At 38.5% G+C, this 26,974-nt stretch overlaps 1 protein-coding gene across 1 annotated transcript; it reads left to right on the forward strand.

Moving 5' to 3' along the window:
* Window positions 1-13,572: 13,572 nt before the first annotated feature.
* On the forward strand, window positions 13,573-25,655 carry RAB12 (RAB12, member RAS oncogene family; the record flags this gene model as incomplete). The annotated part of the gene is made up of 5 exons (XM_029959320.1): window positions 13,573-13,631; window positions 21,310-21,448; window positions 21,989-22,078; window positions 23,005-23,109; window positions 23,400-25,655. Coding segments are annotated over 5 exons (507 nt in total), but the record flags the coding sequence as incomplete, so codon positions are not given.
* Between the last annotated feature and the right edge of the window lie 1,319 nt (window positions 25,656-26,974).

The following is a 26,974-nucleotide window of genomic DNA, read 5'->3' on the forward strand; positions in this document are numbered from 1 at the left end:
TTACAGATTTTGGAGAACATTATAGTTCTGGAGGAAGAACCTAAGGGATAAAAAACCCCAACTCAAACCAAAAAGGTTATCTTGTTATGATGCTCTACTTGCTAGATTATTTCACTCTTAGAGATGGATTGCCCCTTCAAAATACCTAATTATAGTACTACGGATAATCAATAAGAAGAGGAGGGGGTGAGAGTAATGCACAAGAAATTATGGAATTGGTTTGCCTGTTTTAAGGTTTAGACCATTCTACTTGCTTGAAGGACTGCCAATAATTCTGGCAATGAAAACTAGTGGCAGTTAAGAAAAATGTTTTTTCTGTTGCTTTTGTTGTTTTTTTTGCTCTTGACAACATAGCCATCCTGTGAAATGGTCTTGTTTCAAGAAAATTAGCTGTTGAGAAAATCATTCCTATACGGCAATGATTTCTTAAATGTAAATCCCAATTTGACATTCCCTTGTAGAATTTCCTTATCTTAAAAATGCTACTGAGAATCTAAAAAAGGGGACCAAATTTTCTCACATCTCCACTAGCTTTCTTTTGGTGTTCAGAAGGATGCTATCTCTGCCTCTAGATCTCATTTAAAACCATGAATCCTTCCTACCTCTGCAAGAGAAGTTGTGGATGCCCTGTCCCTGGAAGTGTTTAAGGCCAGGTTGGATGGAGCTCTAAGCAACCCGGTCTAGTGAAAGGTATCTCTGCCCATGGAAGGGGGATTGGAACTAGATGGTCTTTAAGGTCCCTTCCAACTCAGGTCATTCTACCATTCTGTGATTCTGTGCTCTTTGCCTCTGGCTGCTGCTGAAAAATCTCTATTCTCTGAACTCTTGGTCCTCAGTGCTTGGAGAGTTAAAAATTTCCTCAAATATTACAATGAGTAACACTCATCCTGATAATTATTCCTTCACATGATTTCTTATTCTACTTCCTCTAGAGCCATGTTTTCCTTTGCTTGGAATACAACTGAGCTGGTATTGGAGGTTGTTATGAAAAGGTCCATGCCCATGAGCCAGCAGGTACCAGGTTCAGATTTGACAGTGAAATCCAAACCTGGCTGATCCCAGGCCCGCATGTGCTGCCACACTCAAGGGCTCTGCTTGACTCCCTGAAGATAAATTTAGGTGAAACAGAATCATTGAGTCACAGAATGGGTCAGGTTGGAAGGCACCACAGCAGGCCATGTGGTCTGACCTCCCTGCTTTAGCAAGGTCATCCTAAGGAACCTTGCACAGGATTGTGTCCAGGTGGTTCTTGAGTATCTCCAGCGAGGGACATTCCACACCCTCTCTGGGTAATCTGTCCCAGTGCTCGGTCACCTGCACAGTAAAACAAGTTCTTCCTCATAGTCAGGTGGAACTTCCTGTGCATCAGTTTTGCCCATTGCCTCCTGTCTATTGCTTGGCACCAGGGACAAGAGCCTGGCTCCGTCCTCTTCGCACGCCCTCTTTAGATATTTATACACATAAATAAGGGCCCCTCTTAGTTGTCTCAGCTCGAGGCTGAACAGGCTCAAGTCCCTCAGCCTTTCCTCGCAAGAGGGACGCTCCAGCCCCCAGCCACCTTCGGTGCCAGGGGCCGCTCGGGGCGGTCGCTCCCCGCCCCGGCACTGCGGCGCGGGCGGCGCGGCGGCTTCCGGGCGGGCAGAGGCGCTGCGCGGCGGCGCGGCTTGGCGCGCCGCTCCGGCGGGGCGCGCGCAGTTCCCGTTCCTGTGGCTGTTCGCGTTCCCCTCGGGCAGGGCAGGGCAGGCAGGGCCCGGGCGCGGTCGTCTCGTCCTTGCTGCCCCTCCTCCCCTGCCTCGCAGTGGCGGCGCCGGTGGCGGGGAGGCGGGGAGGGAGCGCGGCGCCGCGCATTGCGTGTGATGAGCCGGGCTCGGGGCTGCGCAAGCGGCAGGGCGGGGGCGCTGACGGGGCGGGGCGGCGGCGGGTCGCGGGCTCTCCGGGGCAGTCCCGCGCGAGGAAGCAGCAGCCGCGCCGGCCGACGCAAAGCTGCAGGTGATCATCATCGGGTCGCGGGGGTGGACAGCCTCATGGTTCGGACACGACACCTTCTGCGGAGGGCCTGAGTCACCGTGGTAAGAGGAGCGCGTCCCGTCCGGGGGAAGGGACTGTCCTGCCCTCGGTGCTCGCAGGGCGGCCGTGGGAACGGGCTCGCGGCCGCCCCCGCCCCTCTCCCGCTTCCTGCAGCTGCCCCCCTGCCCCCCGCAGGCATTTTTCCCTCCCAGACCTTTCCCCGCCCCGGGGTGCGCAGTGGTCCCCGTCCCCTTCCCGCCCAGCCTCCCGCCCAGCGGAGCGGCGTTGGGTCTCGCCGAGTGGGTTCCCGGGCCGTGGGAAGCTCAGGGGGTCGATGGCGCGGGAGCCCTTGGTGCCGAACTTCACAGCTTTGCTCGGAAAGATCGCGGATGCCCTAGTTATCGTTGGAAGTTCTGAGAAGGTGCTGGGTGTCCAGTTTCAGCCTTACTAACGGCAAACAGTTTAAAGGGAAATATTAGAGATGGTTGGTAAAGCAGGCTTTTGTGCTTAAGTCTTAGATGTTGCATGTAAGGAGACAGAAGTATTTCAGGAGTTGAAAAGTTGCTCATTGTGTATCCAACGTACTCTTCTCAGTGTATTCAGCTGCTTTTCCAGACCGCAGTTAGATTAACTCCAGGTGGCTGTTACGCCTTCTTCAAGAAGCCTTCTGTGATGTTAGGTCCGAGGAAGTTTTGGTTTTTTGAAGAGTAGTACCTCTTGAGCACGCCGCGTGTTTGGCTCCTCACACAACTCAGGAGAACCTCCTACTTCTGTAGTGTGCTGTCTTATTCATAGTTTAGTCATCTGTACAAGTCTTGGAGGTAATTTAATGCCTGCTGTCTTTTAATACACAAATGTGTAAAGGTAGGAAAACAAGCTAGTTAGTCTGTATTGTTATTAGAGTCCTGTCCTAGAAATTGAACTCTTGAGTATTGCAGAAAGGTGGTTGTTAAAGTCTTGTGTCACTGGAAAATACATGGCTTAATTGTAGCTTGGAATGTGAGGAAACATCTGATGAAAAGTGATTGTAATGCCTTTTAGAAGCTGAGTTATTACTATCCAAAACCATCTTCCTGTGACAAAATAATACATAGTTACTTATACTTTTGTTTTAATGTGTGTTTTATCAGTTTTTTAATTCTTTCCTATGTTCTCTAGGAATCCAAATCTGATAGTGCAGATTGCACCCTTAAATTCTTTGGTTTGAAGTTGTTAACATTGTTGAAGTTAGAAAGACAATAATAGCATATCTGAGGCATTAATCCTCAAGAGATGTGTTGTAATGAAGAAATGCTGATAGCTTCTGTAGATGGGCAGATTTAATTAAATTTATGGTACAGCTGAATTAGAACTAATCATGGAATGTTTCTTAATAAATTCTCTAGGTCTAAACATTGATTTGAGCTCTCCTGTATCTTTGGCTTGACCTACATTAAGGGTTCCTTCAAGCCTGGGTTGCTCTGTGTAACTAGGGTTAGTTTCCTGCTGTGAATCTTGGGAAGTTGCTCTAGAGGAGGTGCTCTAGACCCTGATCCAGACTTCTAGGCTGCTGCCTTGTAAGCAAAACTGATTCCCTAGATAACTGAGACAGTGATTGAAGCAGAGAAGCTTCCTTATTTTAGAGAAGAAACAGGAAATAAGTGGTGATATGCTGCTAGACAGAAGGTTATGTAATGTTTGGTGTACAAAGTGTGCCAACATAAAGCAGCATAGGGAAATCAACTTGTGCCAAAATACACGCAGAAGGACTTGACAGTAATGGCATTCTTTCAAGGTCCTCTGACTAACTTGAGAGCTGTTGAGATTCCCCCAGATCCTCTGACTGCTAAAAGAAAGAGCTTTTCACAGTCAGCTCGCACCCTGCTTTTTTTGCTCTGTAAGAAAAAGTAACCTCTGCTATTTACATTTAATATAGATACATTTAATATACCTTGCACTCCAAAACAACCTGAGTTCAGCCTTTGATACACAGTTGAAATCATAAAGCTCTTCCTTTGTCACTGCTTAACTGCAGTGGTTTTCAAGAATTGCAAGTGGAGAATGTGTTTTGAAACATCAGTGAAAACCCTGTGACTGATCCAGTTTCAGAGGAACTTATGTAAACTGAATATATCTTGAGATTAAAATTGAAAAGACTATGTAACCAAACAAAAATTTATTGAACCTACCTTATATTAGCAAAGCTGTATTTATAGTGAAATGCTAGAATATATGCTTACTTCCTTACCTTGACATTAATTGTCTCAACCTGACATTTATGCTTGTATATTAAACTGTAGATGTATAGGACAAATAGAAAAACATTTAACACCTTGAGCTTTTGGATGAAAGTGCACAGGCTACTTGGAAGTCTTCTCTAACAGTGTAAGAATTGCAAACGTCCTAAAACTTTTCTGTCTCCTGTCCCTAAGGGCTGTTTAGGATAATCGTGCTGTGTCATTGTAAAGTAGAGTGTTTCTGCTGAAAAGGGGATGTAGGGATTCAATTAAGAAAGATGCAGTATTTTAATGCTAATTTAAGAAGCCTACATTGCCAGATTGGTAAAGTAAATTCTGTAATGAAAACATATCAACATGTCTTCAGTCGCATCTCAGATGCTGAAGTTCTTTGAAAGTGTTCAAAAATAGCTTGGCAGATTTCAGCACATTATTCATAATGGCACACAATGCGCTGTTGATCTAAAATTCTTTTGATGTATTTATTTTGGGCATTAAATTAGTTGCATAGAATATTGTGTCTATTTAATCTGTTATTTACATAGCACTGAGAATACTCAATATGCTCAAATATTTACTGATTTTTGCAAAATGTGAAATTACTTTCTCTGTGCCAGTGTTAAATCCAGAGTAGTTAACTTCTTTTCTGCAATGGAATAATGCTTGTACCAGGGTATACTGACATTGTATTATCTTTGTCAACAAACATAAAGCTACACTTTTTCTTTTAAAATAAAATTTGATCTCCATGCACCTGCATTATTCACACAGGAGCAGAATCCAAAACTATGACTTGGAGGTTTTTCCAACTTGACAGTTGAGACCACATATGCCAAATATGGCATGAAAAAGGGTAATGGATAAATACTCATTTCCACATTTGTAAGAACATTCAAGGACTGGGGCAAAGGAAAAGTGTTTACCTCTGCTTCTTCCATGACTTCCTCCCCTTACCCTACCCCAAGTAGTTCTTATCCTAAAAGGAATACACTGTAATTCAGATCTCCATCGTGGTGGTGATCTTTATAAATTTATAATTTATAAAATGATTTTTTAAAATTGTACTATCTCACCCTCTTTTTCATCAGAGTGCCTTTATTTAATAATTAATGGCCTCTGTTCTCTTCCCAGTATCTGTACAACTACAGCTCAGTCTCATGGTTGTGTGTCCTACGTCATCCACCAAATCTTAGTTCATTCCCAGTCTCCCTGCTGTTTTTCTTCCATGACAGATCTACAGAATTCCTGTACTCAGCAGTATTTCCTGTCCATCTAATTCTGCTACAGGCATTACACTTCTCTCTGGGGTTTATTTTCTGAACCTGAGGTTCCTGCTCTCCCAAACTTGTGGCTCTGCACTGACTCACTTCTTGGGATGCTGATTCTCATGGTCCCTCAAATCAAGTTTAGCTCCTCAGGTTTTCTTTTACATGCTGGCTCAGTATGTGAAGTTTCTTAAGACCTAGTCTTATCTTTCAGCTCTTTTCCACCAGGTCTAAAAGCATTCCAGGAAAGAGGCCTTGCCCTTGGTAATGCCAATGCAATTTCTGTGCCTCATGCATTGCTGGCTCTTAGCAGCTCTTCATAGGAAACTACACTACCACTTGTAGTGAACACTAAAGCTTCCTTCTGTCCTGTTTTGCAAGCAAAATCATAGGTGGAGTTTGTAGTGGGAAGGTTCGTTGTGGATCACAATGGGAATGTGGTGACCCGTGATCTGTTCTGGACTAATTGTAGCCTGAAGGATCCAGATCGGTGGCATGTAAAGGCACTGTGGTGCAAGACTCCTTTGACCTCACAGAAATCCTCTTTGACTTTGTTTCACCTCCACGTGAAATGGTATGGTGGTTGGCAACTCTTGAGATTTACAGAGGTCCATAGCTTTTCCTTCCAAGCGGTATTTTCCATATGAGTTATTTTTAAAATACCTATCTCCATGCAAAATTCCTAATGTCCATCAAATAAACAATAACAATTGTGAAAACTTTAGCTTTGTCTTTTATCAGAGCAATCTTATGTAAGGCAGCGTCTGGTTTTAATATATATACATACATATATATGATATACAAATACATACATTATACTTTTATATGTGTGTATACATATGTTTGGATTTCTCTGACAATTGAAACCCTTTCTTCATTCTCTTTATCCTTAAAAAATGTGGACTAACAACATAAATGTTCAGTTTCATTCCCATAAGCTTGTCATAGAACATAATTAAATTCACTTAGAAGTATCGGGCTATTCATTTTAAAAGCATCTATTTGTCGTTTTTCAGAACTGGATTTTTTCCACCCTTTCATAACATGGCACTGAAAGTCTAGTTGGGGTGGCGAGAGGGAAGAAAGAGTAGAAGTAGATGTCTCTTGCTTTACCACATCATGGCAAAGTAACAGTAAGATGTTCTTGCTTTAATCCAAAATCAGCTCTATAGTCAGCATGAAAAATTTTTGCTGTTGTACAAAAAAAGAAAGTTCTGATCAGAGATAAGTATTTCTGTGAAAATCAACAGTTCTTATTGATTGTTATTGCTTTTGCATATCCAAAGTGTTAATACATCTGGTTCTATGTGTTGGCTTTTTGACTAGTGCAGAATAGTGTAAATAAACCGAATAAGTACATTGTTGATGGTGTGCTGCAGTGTCTTGCCAAACTACAAACAGAGGAGAGCAGGAGTCTGGAAACTCAAACAGAAAACAGTTTTGTCTTACACAAAACCTACAGATAATTAGGGAGCATGTGTGAACCTCCTTGTTTGTCTTAGGAAATGCAACTTTTGACAGAAGCCTGTGTCCCCTGGAACCAGCCTTTTACATCTGGGAGCAGAGTGGTCACTTGTAATGGACACTCCAGAGACTCCAGAAAGTGAAAGCACCTGACAAGTCATTGTTTGTCTCGCATGTGTCAGCTAAGTGTATTTTACAGCATTTGATTTATTCAACAATTGTTTTCTATGTGTAACCATTTGAATCCTCATAAGTGAACAAAACTGTAATTGAAAATAGAGAAATGTAGGTAGGTAATATAAATTGTTAGTGTTTAGGAATAGGGTTTTGGGGAGGTATGGGGTTTTTAGTCAACAAGAGGTTGCAAAGAAAAGTCAATTTGAAGTCGACTTTGTTTACTTCATTTGTAAACTAGATGTTAACTTCAGCTGATAGAAATAGTCAGGTACTGGGTTATATCAACACTGCAGGACTACAGTACCATGTAGTCCCTAGTTAGTACATATACTGACTGTGCAAGTAAAAGAACAGGCAAGATGAAGAGGCCACTTGAATGGTGTCAAATGGGCAGTTTAGTTTGTGAGGAGAGTGGAATGCAGCTGTCAAACTCTGTCTCTGTGAACAGCTGGGCATGTCAGTAGCAAAGAAAATAGGGCCATATGATTCTTGGTTAGGGACTTTCTTTCTGGAAATTGTATAGCAACACTTTTACAAGTTAATTCTTCTGATATCCCAAGGAGTGGGAAACTTGATACCCAAAACAAAATGATAAATTCAGTCTGATTTTGAAATAGATTCCATTTTTTAAAATCTGAATAGTGCTGCTCATGAAATAACTTTACTTTTTCCTCAAATTCAGTTTTCCTTTCAGGTCAGGTAGTTGTAGACCAGTGCCTCAGTATGCTTTCCTGTTCTGTAATCAGTTTGAAAATAAGTCTTGTTTATGAAGGCACAGAAAGCCATATTCCCTCCAGTTTCCTCTTCCACCTCATTCTGTTTGTCAACATTTTGGTGCATGCTTTGAACTTAATACCTTAACTAGTGTCAAAAGCCTACATTTTGTGAAAGGCTTTATAATTTTACTGTCCACAAGAATATAAAGAAATCAGAATTTCCTTCATTCTCACTGAATTGGGAAGTACCAAACATCTGAGATGTTTAGAATCTGTATATTGGACATTTTAAAAAAATCGCTTAATTCACCTTCAAAATTTACTCACTGCATGTGTATTACACCAACAGAAAAAAAATATTTGGTATCTGTTTCTTTCTGGTCTGTAGCACAGTTGCCAGTTGAGATGTGGGTACACTTTTATTTTAGGCAAGCGGTCTCGAATGTCTGCATGTTAATCATTCTAGAATTACACACTTGAAGCTCTATGGACAACATACTTTACCTGCCTCTAAAATAATCCCCAAACGGGCTTATATCTGACATAACACTAAATGCTGCCAAATCTCTTTTTATAATCTTTAAATTTATAATGTGCAGTTTGAAAGAGGTATTTCCACGTTAGTGTGTTTTAGAAACTACCTGTTTGTCCTACAGCTTCAATTAAAATAAGACACAATGGTTTCGGGTTTTTTCTGGGAACAGTTTCTGTAACCTTTTCCTGTCCTCCCTATGTACCTTTTGTTGTTGCTTGCTTCTCCCCTACCGCCATGCAAGACTCTAGAAATCAGTATCAAAGCTACTGAGCACCTTTTCATTGGCTTTGACAATTTCTGGATAGGTGGAAGTATTGTATTGTTTGAGTTACAGACCAGGACTAATAAAGATGGTTCTTACTTTGAAAATCATGCAACCTTTGTCATTAACTGTAGCATAAGTAAGAAAATTTGTTTGCATAATGCTGTCAGATGTCCAAATTAAATAAACTGTCGTAGTCTTCAAATCATATGTCTGTTTTAATGGTTAATTAGTATATAACCTCTGAATTTTTAAACTGATTCTGTTTCTTTAAACATGGTCTGATTATTTTTCACTGATTGAATTGCTTTGATGCAAATCACTAATAGGCCTCTGAAAATTTAGTCCATTGGAATTGATTTTAGTTGGAGGGGCTTTTTTGTGCTCTGTTTACATCTGTTTTCCCAGTTCCTCCATTAGCTTTGTTACCAGGAAATCTTGGCCACCAAAAGGTCACTCTGTGTGCATTAAGCAAAACAGTTTCCACTTCCTTTTTTTGCCACTTAGGGAAAAAAAAAATTGAAAAAGTGAACATAAAAAGCATAGGAAGAAGTTTATTATTTATTTCTAAACAATTTTTTTTAGCTTTAAAGAGAAAGGACAGACCCAGTTGTGTGTGTTTTAGTTTGTACCTTAGTAGATAAGTTTTAGTTTCTGTTTAGAGTGAGGAGTTAATCTATTATATTTTGTTCTGGGCTAGGCTTCATTTTTATGGGATTTCAGTCTCAAGTTTGGAACAGTCTCAAGTTTGGTTCAGTGACAAGATACGTCATCCTCAGTGACTTGCCCTTATCTAGAACTTCATTAGTGCACTTCTATTTTGAGTGTCTGTTCTCTTTTAGGGCTGTTCAGTTTTGAAAAGAGTGCAGACAGGTTGTTTGGCTGTGTGTTTAATATACTTTTAAAAAACCCTTCTGTTCTACTAGCCCTTTATTTTTCCTGCATGGTTTCAATTGAGCGCATGTTGTAATAGACTTTCTTGTTTTCACAAAGTATATTTTTAATCTGAAGTTCATGTGCTGTTAACAAAACCAATGTGCATTATATAAAATTTTGAAAATCCTGAACTAATAATCTTTCGTTACACACACCACGTAGGTGCTGCTGCATGTAATGCCTTATTTGACACAAATCTAGGCTGTGGGGAAAGGGCAGCAGCTCATTTCCAGTTTTAAGTTGTAGGGCAAGCTGAATCAAATGTTTAAATAGATACAAAATCAGAAACACAAACCAGAGGCTGAGATTTGTATTTTTATGCCTTTTTCATTAGTTCTTACAGGATATTTGAACTTCCCAAAAAGGCCTCCAGTGAAAAATGAGGGTCAGAATATGCCATCCAAAACACACACACTTTTAACTCATAAAAATAGAGGTGGGGATTCAGATTTACTTGTGGTCTGAGTTTACAATTTTAGATAAGCTGAATGCATTGGTTGCCTGTGGTCTGGGCAAGCCTGATATACAGGAGGCCAACTTTTAAATGGGAGGGTAGATTGTAATAAGCCCTTTGATTCCCCTTAAATCACTGTGAACTGGCAAAGGGCACATTTCAGTATGATCAGAAGCACATGCACTTGTTGGCTTCGCTGGCATGTGTATATTTGGTTTTTCATTGACAATAAATTAGCCAGCCGGCCTTTAAAATGCAAACTAGATAGCATGCAAACCAGCCATAGTTTGCTGGTGTTGTAGCAGCTAAAGAGAGCCTTTTAAAATCCTTTCTTTTTATAAGATAAATTCTTCAGATTAATGCAGTTGTAATTGTTGATTCTTCTAGTTTATTGAACTATATTTAAAGCCATGCTGGAGTAATTGTATGGATAACAAAACTTTTCATTTAGGTATTTTCATTAACATAAGTCAAGCTAAATAATTTCTTCCATTGAACTTTTTCTTAACTCAATGCAATATTTGATATTGAAGTGGAAAACAAATTATTGTGTTGTTGTTTTAATTGAATTACTAAATTGTATGTAAACTCGAAGCACTGGCTTTGGCAGTCTATGGTGGAACATGCTAATGAAACCTGACAGGCTTAGGAATTTGTTTCTTCGTGTGCAAAAGGAAAGCTGCCAGATTTTTTTCTTCAGTATTGGCAGACATAAAGCTTTTGATTTTGTGTTGATGCTTGCAGAGCATTACTAATTATAAAAAGCAGTTGAGCAACCTTTGCGTAGTTCTGGCACTCTGTCTGACTCAAGTGTTAAATGATTCAAACAGTTCTATAGAAGAATCTGCTTTTCCAAAACTCTTACTTGTGTGCATTGTTCCTTGTAAAATTTAACAGTAGGGAAATATTTCATAGTATGAATTTAAGATAATTAATAGAAAGATCTGCCTTTGAAATAAGAATGCTGTTGACATTTATTTTGAAACGATCTCTTTAATGTGTAGGCTTTTTTCCTACTTTTTAATTCATATATTGTGCCTACTAGTTCCAGAAAGTCCCAAGTTGAAAATGTACTTTATTGTAACAGTTGGATCTTCTTTCCATAGTTCATTATTTATTTTTCTTTTTTAAAAATACAACAAAAGCTTTTTGTTTATTTGTTTGTGTAAGGCAGCAGTGTTTCAACCACTTCTGTAAAAATAAAAATATTTTAGTTTTGTAATTATTGAAACTTACATGAAATCCCTGTGGCGTTTTTTAATACTTAGTTTGTGATCAGAGATGATTTAGACTTTTTTCGTGTGTGACAATAGGGCTTTTCCTTTACACAGCAGAATTGTCTTCTCTCAGCACTCACATCAAGTCCCTCTACAAGTAAAATTGTCGGCCTGAGACAAGTATACCCACCTGTGTGAGCATCGTAGATTCTTTTTTTCTATTTATGTTTCTGTGGGAGAGAAAAGGAAGATTTTTTTTTTTTAATGTCACATGAATGGCAAATCATTTAGAAGGTTGTGTATGGCAGAATGGCGGGATTGGGAATTGGGCTTGGGAATGTGTGCGCAGTTATATTCAAACTTCCTTGAGGACGGGAGAAGTTTGAAGCAAGCAATTTCAGTTAATGCTGATCATGTCCTTATCAAGTAAAGTTACTCTCTTGTTGTAGAAAAAGCTGTGACCCTTAGGGAAAATGTTTCTATAGTTTAAATGCATTTATGTAGAGGAAATCTTAAAACCATAGAAATGGTTCTATGTTTCTTTAAAAAAACTCGTTAATAGGAAAGCAGTAATTACAGAAATTCCTATTTCACACACTTTGGATAGTAGAACATAGCTGGATCGTTTCTCTTCTGCTTTTACACCGACACAGATGGTCGTTTTTCAGAAGTGTAGAAAAAGATTTCTTGAAGTTAGGATTAATAAATGCTCTGAAATTTTAATAATTCTAATATTTTTTCTCAATTTGCATATGAATGCTTGAAAATTACCTTTAAAATTTTAGACTGTATAGTACAAATCAGTTTAACTCTTTAGCTCCTGGGGCTTGAATGAGATACATCTTGGTAAACGAAGTGAAAGCATTGTATGTCCTGATTAGCGCTCCAAGAATTGTGAATAAGTGTGCTAGACACTGTTAAGGACATGGAGAAGGAGGACAAATGTCCTGGTGGTGACCATTACTTTTATCACTGCATAATGTGCAACTGCAAGCTGTTTGAAGGGATTTTTGTTTAGGAGAATAAAGGTCAGTGATCTTTCTGCTTATTTCATCTGGCTGAACAACGTCCACCTGCTTTGCAAACTAAAAATATGGACATAAGGACCAAGTTCAGTCCTTTCTGTCAAAGATACAATTCAGTCTCAACTCTTAACAATATCAGCAGGGACACTCAGCTTTTACCAAGGGTAGACATTGAGAAAATGTGTAGTTTTTGTTAAAGAAAATAAAAATGATTTTTCCTCTTCAGTTTCATTCCTATTCTTAGTGTACAATTGTATGTGAAATACCAAAAGTGTTTCCAACACACTATGCTTCTGCACTTCTGTGTGAGTTCTAAGTGTGCCGTTCTGAACCATGTCTTCTCATTTCTCCCTCTTTGATTTAGCACTGTTAGAAGGGATGGTGATGTTTAGAAGGAAGAACTGAAGCAAAAATCTTCCTGCAAATGTATACTAAAATGAACAGGTTCACAGTCTACAAATATGCTGGGGCATTTATTCCCTGAAATATTCTTGTAGTTAAGGTGGTAAGCTTTTGTGTCTAGGTATTGTTTGACCGTAGTATGTCTTATCTGTTGATAGCCAGCATTATTATTTTTTATAGAAGATAGATCTTTCTGTATAACAAAGTCTTCATGGTTCTATCTTTGATATTTAGCATGCATTCAGAATGTGACTGGATTTGAGATGATCAATAAAAGCACCGTACAGGTATAAAATAAATTTTAAAAATCAAATACCCTCTTTAAATCTAAGAAGTTTGCTAATAAATATTTGCAGGAGTTAAGAATGATATTGCTGACAAACTTCTTCATAAACCAACCATAGTTGCAGCACTTCTAGGACAGCACTTAGCAGATGCTAAGCATCTATTCTGGAAACCAGACATATATTGTTCCTGCTTCACCAACAGCAGAACTGATGTGGAGGGATTGTTTTTGCTCCAAGCCTCCCGGGCATCTGTGCCAGTTGGAAGTAGAGCAGGCTTGTCCTTGACAGTCAAGGTGAACAGGGGAGAAACAAACATACTGTGCCTGTTGTTTTACTGTTATGTTGGGTTTACCTGCTGCTGGAAATTTTGCACAAAGTGGAAGGTTTATGTTGTGATGCTGCCAAATTGGATGGCTCACAGGCTATATAGTGGTTGTGAAATCCCCATGATGTTCCTGAGTTGGCCCATAGTGGTGCAAACCCTTCTGCTTATTGAGATTGTTACAAGTTGATATATTTTTAAAAAAGGTATCAAAAAATAATAATTACACCCTCATTACTTTTGCTTCTTATTCCTCCTTTTCTGTTTACTGTATTTTATTTATAGGTGTTGATTTTAAAATCAAAACAGTAGAGCTAAGAGGAAAGAAAATTAGATTACAAATCTGGTAAGTAAAACAAATATGCAACCAGCAGTATGTTTTAATTTTATGTTCTAGCATGAATTAATATGCTTGTCTAATACTCCTATTAACTGTTATAAGCTGGTTTAGCTCTTACCCTACTGCTCCTCTCCTCCATTCCCACAAGACTTAAGCAAAACCAAATAGCTCTTAGATTTTTGTGAGGGTAAAGGAGGAGAAGGAGAGATAAAGTTAGAAGTAGGGCATGAATGTAATTACTGAAATATTAATGCATCACAGACGACTCGAGCCCCTACAGAAGAAATAGGAGTTCTACAAACAACAAAAGGTGACTGTGCTAAATAGACACTAGAGAAAGTACACTTTGTTTTCTTTATTTTTCTGGACTGATTAAAACTGACCTTCATTGTAACAGCAATTATAAAACAACTATGAAGTATTTTCTAAACTGTTTTTCTAAAACTTGGTATAGGCAGTGCTGTTTCTTTGATGCTGTTTGAAATAATTTCAAAGTTAAGGGCATTTGAGACTTAAGTAAATTATATCCACTCTAAACAGTGTGGGAAAATGGTTCTCCATGTTAGTTTTTATTTAGAAATTATTGAGTTTAACAGCTCCTTTGTTTTACGGAGTAGTACAATACATAAACATTATTATGAGAGAATAAACCAGCTATGTTCTATACATTAACCTTATATACTACTATGTAGAAGCTTAGCTTTGGTTTATTAACAGTGTATGATGCATAATTGGCATTGTAGTTAAACTGTTTAAGCTGCTAACAACCCATAGAGGGGGGAAAAAGCTCTAAATATTCTTGTTGTTACACTTTTGGGATATTCTGGTGGTTTGTCGTTCTTAACTACATGGATGCAGTGAATTCAGCTTACTAACTCCTCTTGGCAGGTCACCATCAACTCTGTCTGTCACACCATGTGTCTGTCTTGCTTCCCTCTGAGTTAACTGCTGCTTCATCTTTGGTCTCATCAGTCACCTAACACTTGAATGTTAGTGGCATGTCTTCATTCATCTGTCCCTGTTTGGAAACCTATGACCACAAGACTGGCAGTTGAGCCAGCAATTGTTAGCCAGGGTCTGCTGGAGCTGACAGAGGTAACAAAAAATTCTGATGTGGAAATACTACTGTATGCCTAATATGAATGCTTGCTGTGAAATGTGGTAAGCTGATACAAAAAAATTCTCCTGTTGAATAACTACATTATAGGAGAGAAGTTTTGTTGGAAAAGAGATGTTTAAACCATTATTTTCCACATATTGAGAATATGCTAGTAGGATATAGGAAACTTAAAACTAAAAGTTGAGAGATTGCTAAATTGTGATGATGACTCCTGTGTGGAGCCCTGCTACAATAGCAAGGAAAACACAGTGTAATGAGATAATATTTTAAAATATGATAAAATCCACGAACACAACATCCTCCTCCTAAGTGTCACTTCATCTCTAACTGTGGCTGTTAAAATGTTGTTCTTATACTGAATCTTTAAAACTGTCTTGGCTTACTTCCAGTTTTTTAGAAAAGTAGTTAGACAAGCACTCCTTTTGCTAATTTATGCTGAATTCTGTTATGTATTTTGTTGGACCTGTTTATAAACTCTTATTAACACAGAATCACAGAATCATTTAGGTTGGAAAAGACCCTTAAGATTAATAAGTCAAATTTATAACCCGTTGCTGCCGAGTCTACCACTGAACCATGTCCCTAAGTGTCATGTCTGCATGTCTCTTAAGGTGACTCAGCCACTGCCCTGGGCAGCCTGTTCCAGTGCTTGACAGCCCTTTTGGTGAAGAGGTTTATTTTCCTAATATCCAATCTAAACCTTCCCTGGTGCAACTTGAAGCCGTTTCCTTTTGTCCAGTCACTGGTTACTTGGTAGAAGAGGCTGCCCCCAGCTGGCTACAACCTCCTTTCTGGTAGCTGTAGAGAGGGATAAGGTCTCCCTCGAGCCTCCTTTTCTCCAGGCTAAAAAACCCCAGCTCCCTCAGCTCCTTATTGTATCTTCAATTGTTAGATTGAAGAGGAAAGCAATTTAGTAAGTCAAACACTTGGAAGTTAGAAATGCAGACTGCAATTGCATAGCTAATCATAAGTCAGTCTCTTTTCATACCTACACAGTGACAGAATTTAGGTTGCCTCATACTTCCTGGTAGTTTTACATATAATTGCAGTAACTTTACTACAAAAAATGTTTTATTCAGTGAACAGATAATTTCTGAACTTTATGCTTATTTGCTTTCTTAAAATGACTAAAGTTATGTTTTGAAGCATCAGGGTTTGGATTTTTTTTTTTTTAGTCATTTGTTGATTCTACTTTAAAAGTCAAACAAGAACAGTTTAAAAAAAGTTTAAATTTGGTATTTTTATGATCACTTGACCTGTTTCTCCATTGACCACTCTGTCAGCAGAATGTTTTCCATAGAGCTCTACCACTTGAGTTTATCAAAAGATATATTAAAGTAGTACCATGTTGAATATTTCAATCAGTTGGGTGTGCAAGATGTCCTTTTTAAAGCAGCTTTCACACCTGCTGCTGTTAGTAGAGTAGTATACAAAAGGACTCATCACCTGTATTCCCTTTGTAATGGGATACCATGCCCTAAGGATCACAGAGGCATCCCCTCTCACCTCTAGCTTTACCTGTTCCTATCTGGTCCCTGCTTCCCCTGTTTCCATGACTTTCAGTCAGGAAACAACCTTGTACTTCTTAAATTATGCAATGATAGAGCACCACTGAGGACAGAGAGTAGTGTCCATCTTTTCTGTGCTACCTGGAACAGTAGTAGTGCCCCTTGGGTTGCCAAAAGTAGTGGGATGCAGTAATTCAGGTCCTGCATCACAGTTCTTGGCTGAAACAAGTTCCTGTGTTCTATAAAAAGTAATGTGTGCATGCAGCTCAAGCCATGGGGTAGGGTAACCAGAACTACTGGATAGTTCGAGTGTCTAAGTGAATCCAGGCATCTGTGAATCAGCACTTTTTCAAAGCTGGAAACCCAGACCAAATAATAGGAGCTCCACATTGATGCTTTGAAGCATAGATGTGCTGGTTGTTGCTCAGTAGGACAGTGAGGTGTCCGACTGTGCCCTCTTCCGTGAGTCATCTGGGCACTCATTCACACAAGCAGCTGACGTGACCAGCAGTCACTTCCAGCCTCCCCTCTGAAAGGACCTGGTTGCTGGAAGCAGTGGTGCCCTGCCATTGCACCGAGTTCCCTGCTGGAGCCAAAGGGGCTCTCTACCTCTACAGGCCTAATGCCCAAGGTAGCCAGTGTCCTGGCAACAAAATAGTCTTGATTTGCTTCTGAAGGTTGTTTTAAAGTGGTGCATTCTCAGTGCACATTCTGCCGGCTCTGTGATCTAAGGATCAGTTGTCTTGGAAAATCCTTGTCCTGGAGTATAACAGAATGTAGTTCCTTTTGTTCAGTACCTCTGAAATAAATTATTTATATAATAAAAGATCTTAAGTATCTTTCTGGATTATGGGAGGAAAAAAACTCATCTTGACAAGTAGAATTAACCTCTAAAATTACTTTAAAGCATTTTTTAAAATACTGCCTGTAGGTTCCATAAAAGCATAGAGCATGTGAGTGTTAAATTAAGTGTTAAATTTTTATTAAAGTTTTAAAAATATTTTCTCTTCTATTGCCACTTCACACCACCACTCATAAAAAAGTAATTTAAGTACAGAGCCAGAGACAGTTTTGAGTCTGTCCATGTGTTTGTTTCAACTGGTGTAGATAGACACAGAGTACATTTATGTAAAAGAAAAATTATCCAAACATATTTTAATCAACTGTATTTGTATTGTATTTTATGCAGTATGACATAGAATATGACATATCAACGCTTGAAAATGGGCTTTGTGTGATTTTTTAATTTCTTTTGTTTGGTGTAATGTATGTTTGTATTTTGTGTCCAATTTCTGTTTTGGAAGCAGAAAAACAATCAAGCGATTGGATTCTATAATTGCAGAGTATAGCTGGTCAAGGAGTCATTCACTGTATGTTTCTGATTACAATTTAGAAATACTAGTATTTTTCCTTTAGAAAATTTTCTTGAAAAAATCAAAAGGCTTTTAGCATTTAAAAAAGAGAAATCTGATGGTTTGTTGTTGTTTTTTTTTTTTTTTCAGTTATGCTAGATCATTGTTTAAGTTGTAGTAACTTATTATTTGGACTTCTGGAGTTTGAATTAAATTCAACTGACTTAGGCTATTGCGTTGATTCTGACCAGAGCAAATAAAGAACTAGTAGCACTTAGTACCACTTATGAAGTTGATGAAGTTACGTACTGTTAGCCCAGTAAAATAGTGGTCATCTCTTCTTCCACCTTTCCATTAGTGCTTCAATAGTTATCCTTAGTAAAATATTCCAGCTGCAGGAGTGTAATACATGGATGAAAATAGTGTAGCAAACTATTGCTCCAGCACTGCACATGAAAGGAAGGCATTTGAAGTTGGATATGCTTTTAATGGCAGCTCTCCATTGAGGGTTGTGATTTTTTCCTGAATATTAGAAGGATTTACTGCACATTTGTGTGAAAAATAAGATGAAAATGGGATTTTTCCATGCAAAAGATCAACGTGTTATTCTTCTCAAACTGCAGTTTACTTAGGTAGCTTGGTGTTGCATTCTAAACTTACTTATTGCAGAAATAGTTTTTCAGTTTTCACCTTACTGTTTGACAGCAAATGCAATTTTAGGGTAATGCTAGAGATCACAAATTCAGCTTATTTTCTTCCACTTTTCAAAGGAAACAAGGATTAGAATATCACGCTTACAATCAGAAACCTGCTGACTGGTTTCATTTCAACCTGTGGCAGCAGTAGAGGTTGTGTGAAGTGTGGAGAAGTCGATGACTTAAAGCAAGGCGGAGAAAGTGAGCCATAATCCACAGTAATTGGCACGACTGGCAGGTGTCAGTCAGTAGCCATCTGGCCATTTATTTTAAGTAGTGGGCAGCCAGGCTGTCCACGGGTGTTTTAAACTGGGCACAGCATGTGGTGTGTCCTGAATAGCCAGCAAGCGAGACTACAAGTTGTGTGACATTTGGGTGAAGGACCTACACAAATGGGAAGCACAGGATCTGAGGGTGCAGCAACCTAGGAATACCATAAACTTTTAAAGAGCCCAGGGGTGTTATAGAGTGAGGAGAAGCTGATAGTACCAGGTGGACTTGGCGATACAGCACTTAGCAAACTAGGGGAAATGTGGAGTTGGAGGTAGCTGGAGTGGGAGAGTTGCATAATGTTGTGTAGTTCTCTTCATTGCTTACTTAACCAGTGTGCTGATGACTGACTTCAGGGAGGGTAGGTGAACATTAGTGTGTTTATTTCCCCTCTGGTTTTTATAATGGATGGACCCAGTGATCTGGTACCCTGGTGGCCCCTCTGTGATGGAGTTGCTGAAGCTCCTTAGCAGTCACCTGGAGGCACAGACAGGTGACTTTGAAACACCCTCTTTATTTCTGTGTTCCGATAGAGGTAAAGAAAAGAGGGAAAAGACTGGCCAGGAAAAAAAACAAACCAAAACAAAACCCAAAACCAAACAAAAAACCAACCCACAAAAAAACCCACAATGACAACAAAAGCAGCTTTCCCCATTATTCTGGACAAAGCTAAAATTGTTATATTCTTCTACATGAGGTATGCCCTTCCACCTTCCATCCTAGTTTAGTCTGCTCAGAATGATGGAACCAAAGGCATCCAATCCTCAATATACTTGATCAGTAGGCTGGATTAGCAACAGATGGCAGAATTCTGAGAATTCTGTTCATAAGCAGTAGAGCAATGTTATCCATATGTGGAAAATCAACGGTTCATACTAGAATTTTTAAATTTTTCATGGACTGAACGTCCAAAGGACCTTCCATAAATAAATCTGACCGTAGCCAAGAAGTAATGGAAAATAAAGTAGTTACTTGCTCTGACTACTACTTATTATATGTATTTTCAGCTGCCAGAACTTGTATTGCTTTAATAAAAATGCCTCTTTAGTGATAAGAAAGCAACCAATTAACCATCTAAAACTGGTCTGCAATACTACTAGTGCATGACCTTATTGAGACAGGCTACCTGTTTTCACCTTCTGTAGGTTCCCAAAGGTTTGTATGAATGTAATTCTGAAGTTCTGAGAATGGGATTTGAATAACAATCAAATAAAAATGGATGCAATAGGAATTTGTTCTCTTCTGCCTCATGTTGCAATGTCATTGGCTTGTGAAATATAAGTCAATATGTTTCCACAGGCTATGAAGCAGAGGTTCAAAATCTTTTTCTAGTGGACACTGCTTTACTTTGTGAATTCACTGCCACATATTTTTTGCTATCAAGTACGCTTGTGGCAATTTGAAGAGAAAGTTAAGTACTTCACTTTTAAACTTGCTTTTTTGAAATTCCTAAAGATTTCATAAAGAGTAAGATAGGTTTGTGGTAGTTTGTTCTACTGCTTGTTGTGCACAGACCCTAAAAGGATTAAATCTTTGGGACAATTGATGTGGCATTTTGTGAACACACTTTTTTTTTTTTTTTTGGTAACAAGTGTTTCAGGTCTCCATTGTTAATCTCATTCCCAAATTCATTCTTCTCCTCCTCCTTTTGTCTAAAATGTGACTGTTGAAGAGGGTTCACGTTGAACTTTTGAGTCCAAACGCAAATGCACACATTTTTCTCCATCCACTCTTAAATTTGGTCCATCTTCTGACTTGGTCTAAGTAAAATTTCAAAATTATCCGTTTAATCTGGGGGCTGAACTCAAGCAACAAATGCTTGATCACTTTGGGGTACCATATAACTTCCTTTCCAGTTGAGATGCCAGTCACATTTTAGGACTTGGGGTTTGCACCAGCTGTATTTTTACTATAACTGCCAAAAATCTTCCCTAAGCAGTCTTGATACAATTAAAAGCAGTGCACGGGTTTTCATGGTTCAGTAAAAAATTATGCTTCTGTCTCATCTACTTTGGAACAGAAGCCATAGCTAGTATGGGTGACTTAGTGTCATTGCTGGATAATAATCTCCAGTGTAAATGCACCCTGTCTGAAATACCTACAGTGCTGACAGTGAGCATGGAAATGTTATTTGAACGCCTCAGATAAGTAGATGCAAGTGTGAAAGCCAGGTATCTACTTTCAAAACTTGTACCATTTGGGGATTGCTTATTCTTTTCATTGACTTCTGTGACAGTAGCTTCTGAAGTAGTTTTAGAACTGTGGCTGAATTGCTGTGGTTGATCCAAAAAGACTCTGAAAGCTCAAATCAAAATGATCAATGCATTGCTTGTGTTATAGTTGGGTGTCTGGATGTATCCATTTATTTTTTCATTTTTTTCAGAGCTATTGAAAAAACAAACCAAAACAAGGGATCACAAAAGAAAAAACAAACTCCAGCAATGCAAAACCAGCTTTATCTGCTGGTACATTTTCATTGGACAGCTTCATTCTCAGACACATGTAGAAATGTTTGGTGGCCTTTCTTGGTGAAGTTAGTATGGGATAAATAGCTCTAATATGAAAACTTTTAATGATTGAAAGTACTGCTCCATTTTTTTCCCTGAAATTCACACATACAGGAGGAAATGTAGAGTGTCTAATGAGTGTGGGGGTGTTATTATTAAAATGTAAAAAAAGTTATTCTGTACTTTGCAAATTGGTGAAATGTTTGTGCCAATGTTTGCTGCTGCTTCTTAGGGACACAGCAGGTCAGGAGAGATTCAACAGCATTACCTCAGCTTATTACAGAAGTGCCAAGGGAATTATTTTGGTGTATGATATCACCAAGAAGGAAACATTTGACGATTTACCAAAATGGATGAAAATGATTGATAAGGTATGCCTTAAGTATTTTCTTTTTACATGCTTTTTTCAAGAAGCATTTTTTTCCCCCAGAGAAATCTCTGTCAGACATTTTACAGCATTGAGTTAGGATTTTTTAAACTGCTTCCAGTTGATTTTCACTGGATTCTTTTAGCCAGGATTTAACATTAATTTGATTTTGTTGCAAAATGGTTGTCTGTTCCTAATTCCTTGAACTAGAATTGTCCCAGCTAGAAGTGTCAGTGGAATTCTGTAACATTATTCATTTACCTGTGCAGTAAAGGGAGGGGGGTTATTTCCTATCTGTGAAATAAGGTTGTTATGTTCATTCTTAGATAAACTGGAACAACTAGTTCTCAAGTCTTGTTTTAAAGATGGAATTTAAAAATTGAAGTTAAAAATTTTTGAAATAATTTTTGGGAAGAACGTTTACATATAAACTGATTTGGTGTGCTTCCCCATTTAGTAGAGGAATTGCCCTTTTTTGTATTGTGTTTGCATTACAAAATCTTACGTTTCTAAGTTTAGTTAATTAAAAATGTTTTAATTACAGTATGCTTCAGAAGATGCAGAGCTTCTATTAGTTGGAAATAAACTGGACTGTGAAGTTGATCGAGAGATTACTCGACAGCAGGGGGAGAAGGTAAGGACAGGTCTAGAAGCAAAGCTGCTGTGGCACTGCTGTTGATGGTCTATGGCTGCTCTTGTTCAGACTGTTAGTTGTAGGGAGCATATTGAGAGTGGTGTTGATCTGGCAAAATTCATATGGTATTTACTTCTATAGAACGCGCAGTTTATATATGTTCCTGCTGGAGCAGTATGATCTAAAGAAAGTAAGCTGTAAGTAGGCTCACACTATACAGTAGTGTTGGAGATACCCCTTTCTGGGCTCTGAAAGTGAAGACTTGAATCACAAATGAAGATGCTTTTACTCAGGACATGTTTGCGAGCCTTCTTTCAGTACTGTTTTTGGACAGGCAACAGCCCTGCTTGGTTACTGAGCTCACCTTTGTTTTCATATTTGTTATGTTCTCATGCAACTCCAAAAGTGTTAGAGAGTATAAGAGTGACAAGCAGTCAAGGTACTCATATCATCAGTGTGATACTCATAGCACTATCTTCATCAGGACAATATCAGTATGGGCATACACAAACATTTGGAAGTGAAGTGTTTTCTGCCAGAGAGTCAAGGCTAATTCTTACATCTGTGCTTCCCTTTTCTGCATTTTGAATAATAAGGTTAAGATTAACTCGTCTGAAAAGTTCTTACTTTTTGTCTGCAGCAATCTTGTGTCAACTGAATACGGGAATTTCTCAGATTTAAGTCTGGAAAAATGCAGAACACTTTCCCAATAAACCGATTTTAAGCAAAAATTAGCTGTATGTTGCAGTATTTGCTGTACCATGCAGATTCAGGATTATTATTTGAATTAGACTTTAGTCACAGATTTGGGGAAAGTTGTGTGTTTGATTTTTTTCCTAAGGTTTTATGGGGAGGGTAGGTATATTTGCTATGTTTTGCAGTTTGTGCATATCTTCATGGAGTTACTTTATTTTCTCTCCCATCAGTTTGCACAGCAAATAACCGGGATGCGGTTCTGTGAAGCAAGTGCCAAGGATAATTTTAATGTGGATGAAATATTTCTAAAACTTGTTGATGACATTCTGAAGAAGGTAAAATACTCAGGTGGTAGTTCCTCTGACCACATAAATGGTCAGTGTTTAAATAATGACTGCACATGCTTGGGAGGATGTAGAGGGCAAGTACAGACGGTCACGTGAAATTTTTGGATAACATGTAGCGGGCATGATGTAGTTCACAGACTGCTGACCGATGTATTCCACTAGTAAGATCCAAAAGATCCTTAAATTGAGGCTTTGGCTGACAGTGAACTCCTGAAGTGAGTTCTTTGTGCTGAGTTCTATGCAGATGACTGTTACAGGTGATTTTTCTTTTCTTTAAGATGCCACTGGATGTTATAAGAAATGAGTTGTCCAACAGTATCCTGTCCCTGCAGCCAGAGCCAGAAATCCCACCAGAACTGCCTCCTCCAAGGCCACATGTCCGTTGCTGTTGACTTGTTACTTCCTACAGAGTGAAAAATAGGAGCAGGAGGGTAAAGAAAGTATCTGTACTACTCTGCACTACAATCATTTGGCAGTTTCTCGTTGCACTTTGTTATTCAAGTCAGAGCTACACACTAACTTGTAAATATGCAAATATGCAATCCTATGTAGGATTCAACTATAACATTAATTATTACCCCTCTCCCTCACAATGATGTTTTGTTCATTGCCCCAGTGTTATAAATACTGTACAGTCGTTGGGGGTTTGCCACACATCCAGTTGAGGAGAAGAAAAAATTAAATCTATACCTATTCTTGACATAAATGTTGTAATAGTTCTTTGTTATTATAAACAGGCAGGCAGAAGCTCTTCTGGTATGAAGATAAGTATATGGTGCTTTGCTAACTATTTTAAAGACAAATTTTTTAAAAACAGAGGACTTTATGTACAAAGCTTCCATAATGGGCGTTATGTTTCCTTTTAATGTAGTGAAAACACTTTTTGGCTGTAGCATCCTCTGCTGACTGGATTTATTGAAAAGCTAAGTTTAATTTTTGGCAGTCTTCTATTTATTTTGTTTAATGCTGCACCCTTTCTTTGTGTACCAAGACATCACATCTGGTGCAGATCTAAGATTGCACTTTGAAATAGCATATATAATTTTCTGCATAAACATAAACTTGGGTTACAAGAATCACTAAGTTTCAATAAAAGAATGGATATATATTCAAGGTCTAAAAGAAAGTATAAAAAGCAATGCTGCTGTCCTAGACAAATTCTTAAAAAAAAAAAATGAAGATTATACTTTTCCTGTGTTAAGGAATATATATGTGTATTTTTGTCTGGACATCTGTAGGGTTGGGGGGAAGGGAACCTAAGGTAAAATTATTTTCTTTCCTAATGGTGGAAATTATTCCCATCAAGCAAATATTGTGTTAGGATTTTGTCTGATAATTAACTTGTGAATTATATCTTTGGTATATCTTTTATTAAATGCACTGTTTAGTTTAGCTGTGGTAAATCAGTAGATACATATTTGAATAACTTGGTGTGTCCTGAATGTTGTGGTATTGAAAAACATTGTGGTCTTTCTAAACTAATGAAGTGCAAATAAAATTTTGTATTTATGAATGACAGTGGAACTGCACCTGTTATTAGAATGGCAAGAATCAAGTGATGGGTAAAAGGTAGAATCTGGAATATGGAACAACACTTGTTTTAATTTTGTTATAATTTAATTTTCTGCTTGACAGTTCCTTTAGGTGTAGTGAGAAGAGCAGCAGACGTTAGTTGTTCACCTTGATCACTGCTCTGTTGGGAGAGCAGCTGATGACCTAGCCCAGCTCATATCTTCAAAAATAGCATGTGACTGCCTGTCATGCTGTCTTAGCAGGTGGTCGCCAGACTATTAATTACACAGAAAACACAAGTATGAACCGGTCTTTTTTACACTACAGCTTTTCTACTTCACGTTCTCTGGTGCTGGAACACATTTTGTCGCTTTTGCCACTCTTCTAGCCAGAACACTGGCACTGAACAGTAAGGCATACTGCTGACTTAAACAGCTTCTCTCTGTTTTATGGGAGAAAAAAGATACAAGAAACCTTTAACATTTAAAAAAAAAAAAAAACAAACCAACAAACAAAAAACAAACAAAACCATACCAAAAAAAGAGCCCTTATTTCACTGAGTAAGCTCTGACAGTTTGAATACAATACCATGCAGGTCTTAAGCATACCTGGATTTCTACTGACAAATTAAGGAAAGCATGGTTGATATTTGTGTCTTCTGCCACCTTGTGCCTAAACAGTTTGCTTTTTTACATGGTAAACTTACAGTTTGCTATCATATTGGCAAGGTAAAATAAATTTCTAAAGCACTTCTACTAGTTCTGATGATACTGTGGGCAATAGCAAGGAAGGGAATCTTATGGAAAATGGATTTTAACTTGACAACTATTTTATTTTAGCTGACTTGTTTTTATTTGTACTTAGAAACTTGTGATTTTTTTTTTTCCTGCAGTTTTTGAATTTAATAAAAATTAAGACATTTGACTTAGATAAACTTTCTTTTTGTAGTTCTGTGCTGTTTGTATATAGGCAGATTGGAATCTCAGTCTCTTGTACCAAAAATTAAAAACTATTGCATTTGAGAAGGACATATTTTTGTGAGTATTTGAATGTATTTGATCATTCATTGGAAATCATAAAAAGTTCAGGAAACCTGTTTGCTTTGCATCCATTATACTGTGAAGAGGGTTCTGGCTCTTGATTTTATCTCTGCAGATTTTATATGAGTCAAAACCACTGCATTTATGTCCTTGCTCCACCTAGCAGACATTTGTGGTGTGATGCAGAAAGAGGGGTGGGAAAAGAAAGTTATTCATGCTGCTCCCTTGCCTCATAGGGAAGTTCAGCAGTCAGCCCAACCTTTGTTGACATCTAATGATGGAGTGTTTGAATGGTCTTAACAACCACTGAGAGAGATCACAGGATGGAAAGAAAAAGGGAAGGTGGCCACTAGCTGCAGCTCTCAGTCTGTTCTAACCTGTGTTAGCAGATCAATGTTCTTTAGAAGCCTCAGTTAAGGGGGTCCCATTCCCTCTCTTCAGGGAGTGTGTGGGACTGTTTCCTTCTAATACATGCTTTACCACTAAATTCATCAGATGCTACTGAGGTCCTCTAGTCCCTGGCAGTTTCTTCATGATGGAAGAAAATACACGGGAGTGTCTTTTGGTAAGCAGAAATCACAGAAGTGTCAGAAATAGGACAGTAACATCTGCTCCGAAGTAGTGGTGGTTTCTTGACTTTCTTGAATCACAGAAATAATGAAATATTGAAAAAATTATAGATCGTGGCCACTGAATGATGGTTTGCTGCTGATTTCAATATAGTTAGGATTTAATCGAGTAAATTCCTGAAACTGTATTATGTAAGATTAGCACTGTGTCTTGTACCAAAACCAAAGTTTATATCTATCAAGAGACTGAAATAATATTTGATTGTGTCCATAAACTTTTAGACCTGGGCATTCAGCCAGTGGGTTGAATTAACAGATTATTTCTTCAGAAGCGAACAACAGGAACATAGAAAGACTGGAAATTTCTCTTCTGTCTCCTGATCACAATATGGGAAAAAATGAAAACCACTGCCTTCTGAGGATGTCTCAAATGATGCACTGTTGCTGTGTGTGCTAGAGGAATAGCGACAGCCACATCATCCTTTGTCACTGTGTTTACCCAAGCATCCACTAAAGGATTGAAATTCCCCCTAGCCCTCCTTTTGTTGTGGATGTATTTATGGAAACAGTTTTTATTGTCTTCTATGACAGTAGCCGGATTAAGTTCTACTTGGGCTTTGGCCCTTCTAATTTTCTCCCTGTATAACCTACAGGGAGTAGGTCCTCCTGAGTTACCTGCCCCTTCTTCCAAAGGCCATAAACTCTCCATTTTCTTCCTGAGTTTCAGCCAAA

The sequence above is a fragment of the Manacus vitellinus genome, unplaced genomic scaffold, assembly GCF_001715985.3.
Source record: "Manacus vitellinus isolate BGI_N305 unplaced genomic scaffold, ASM171598v3 scaffold_1_pilon, whole genome shotgun sequence".
Taxonomy (NCBI): domain Eukaryota; kingdom Metazoa; phylum Chordata; class Aves; order Passeriformes; family Pipridae; genus Manacus; species Manacus vitellinus.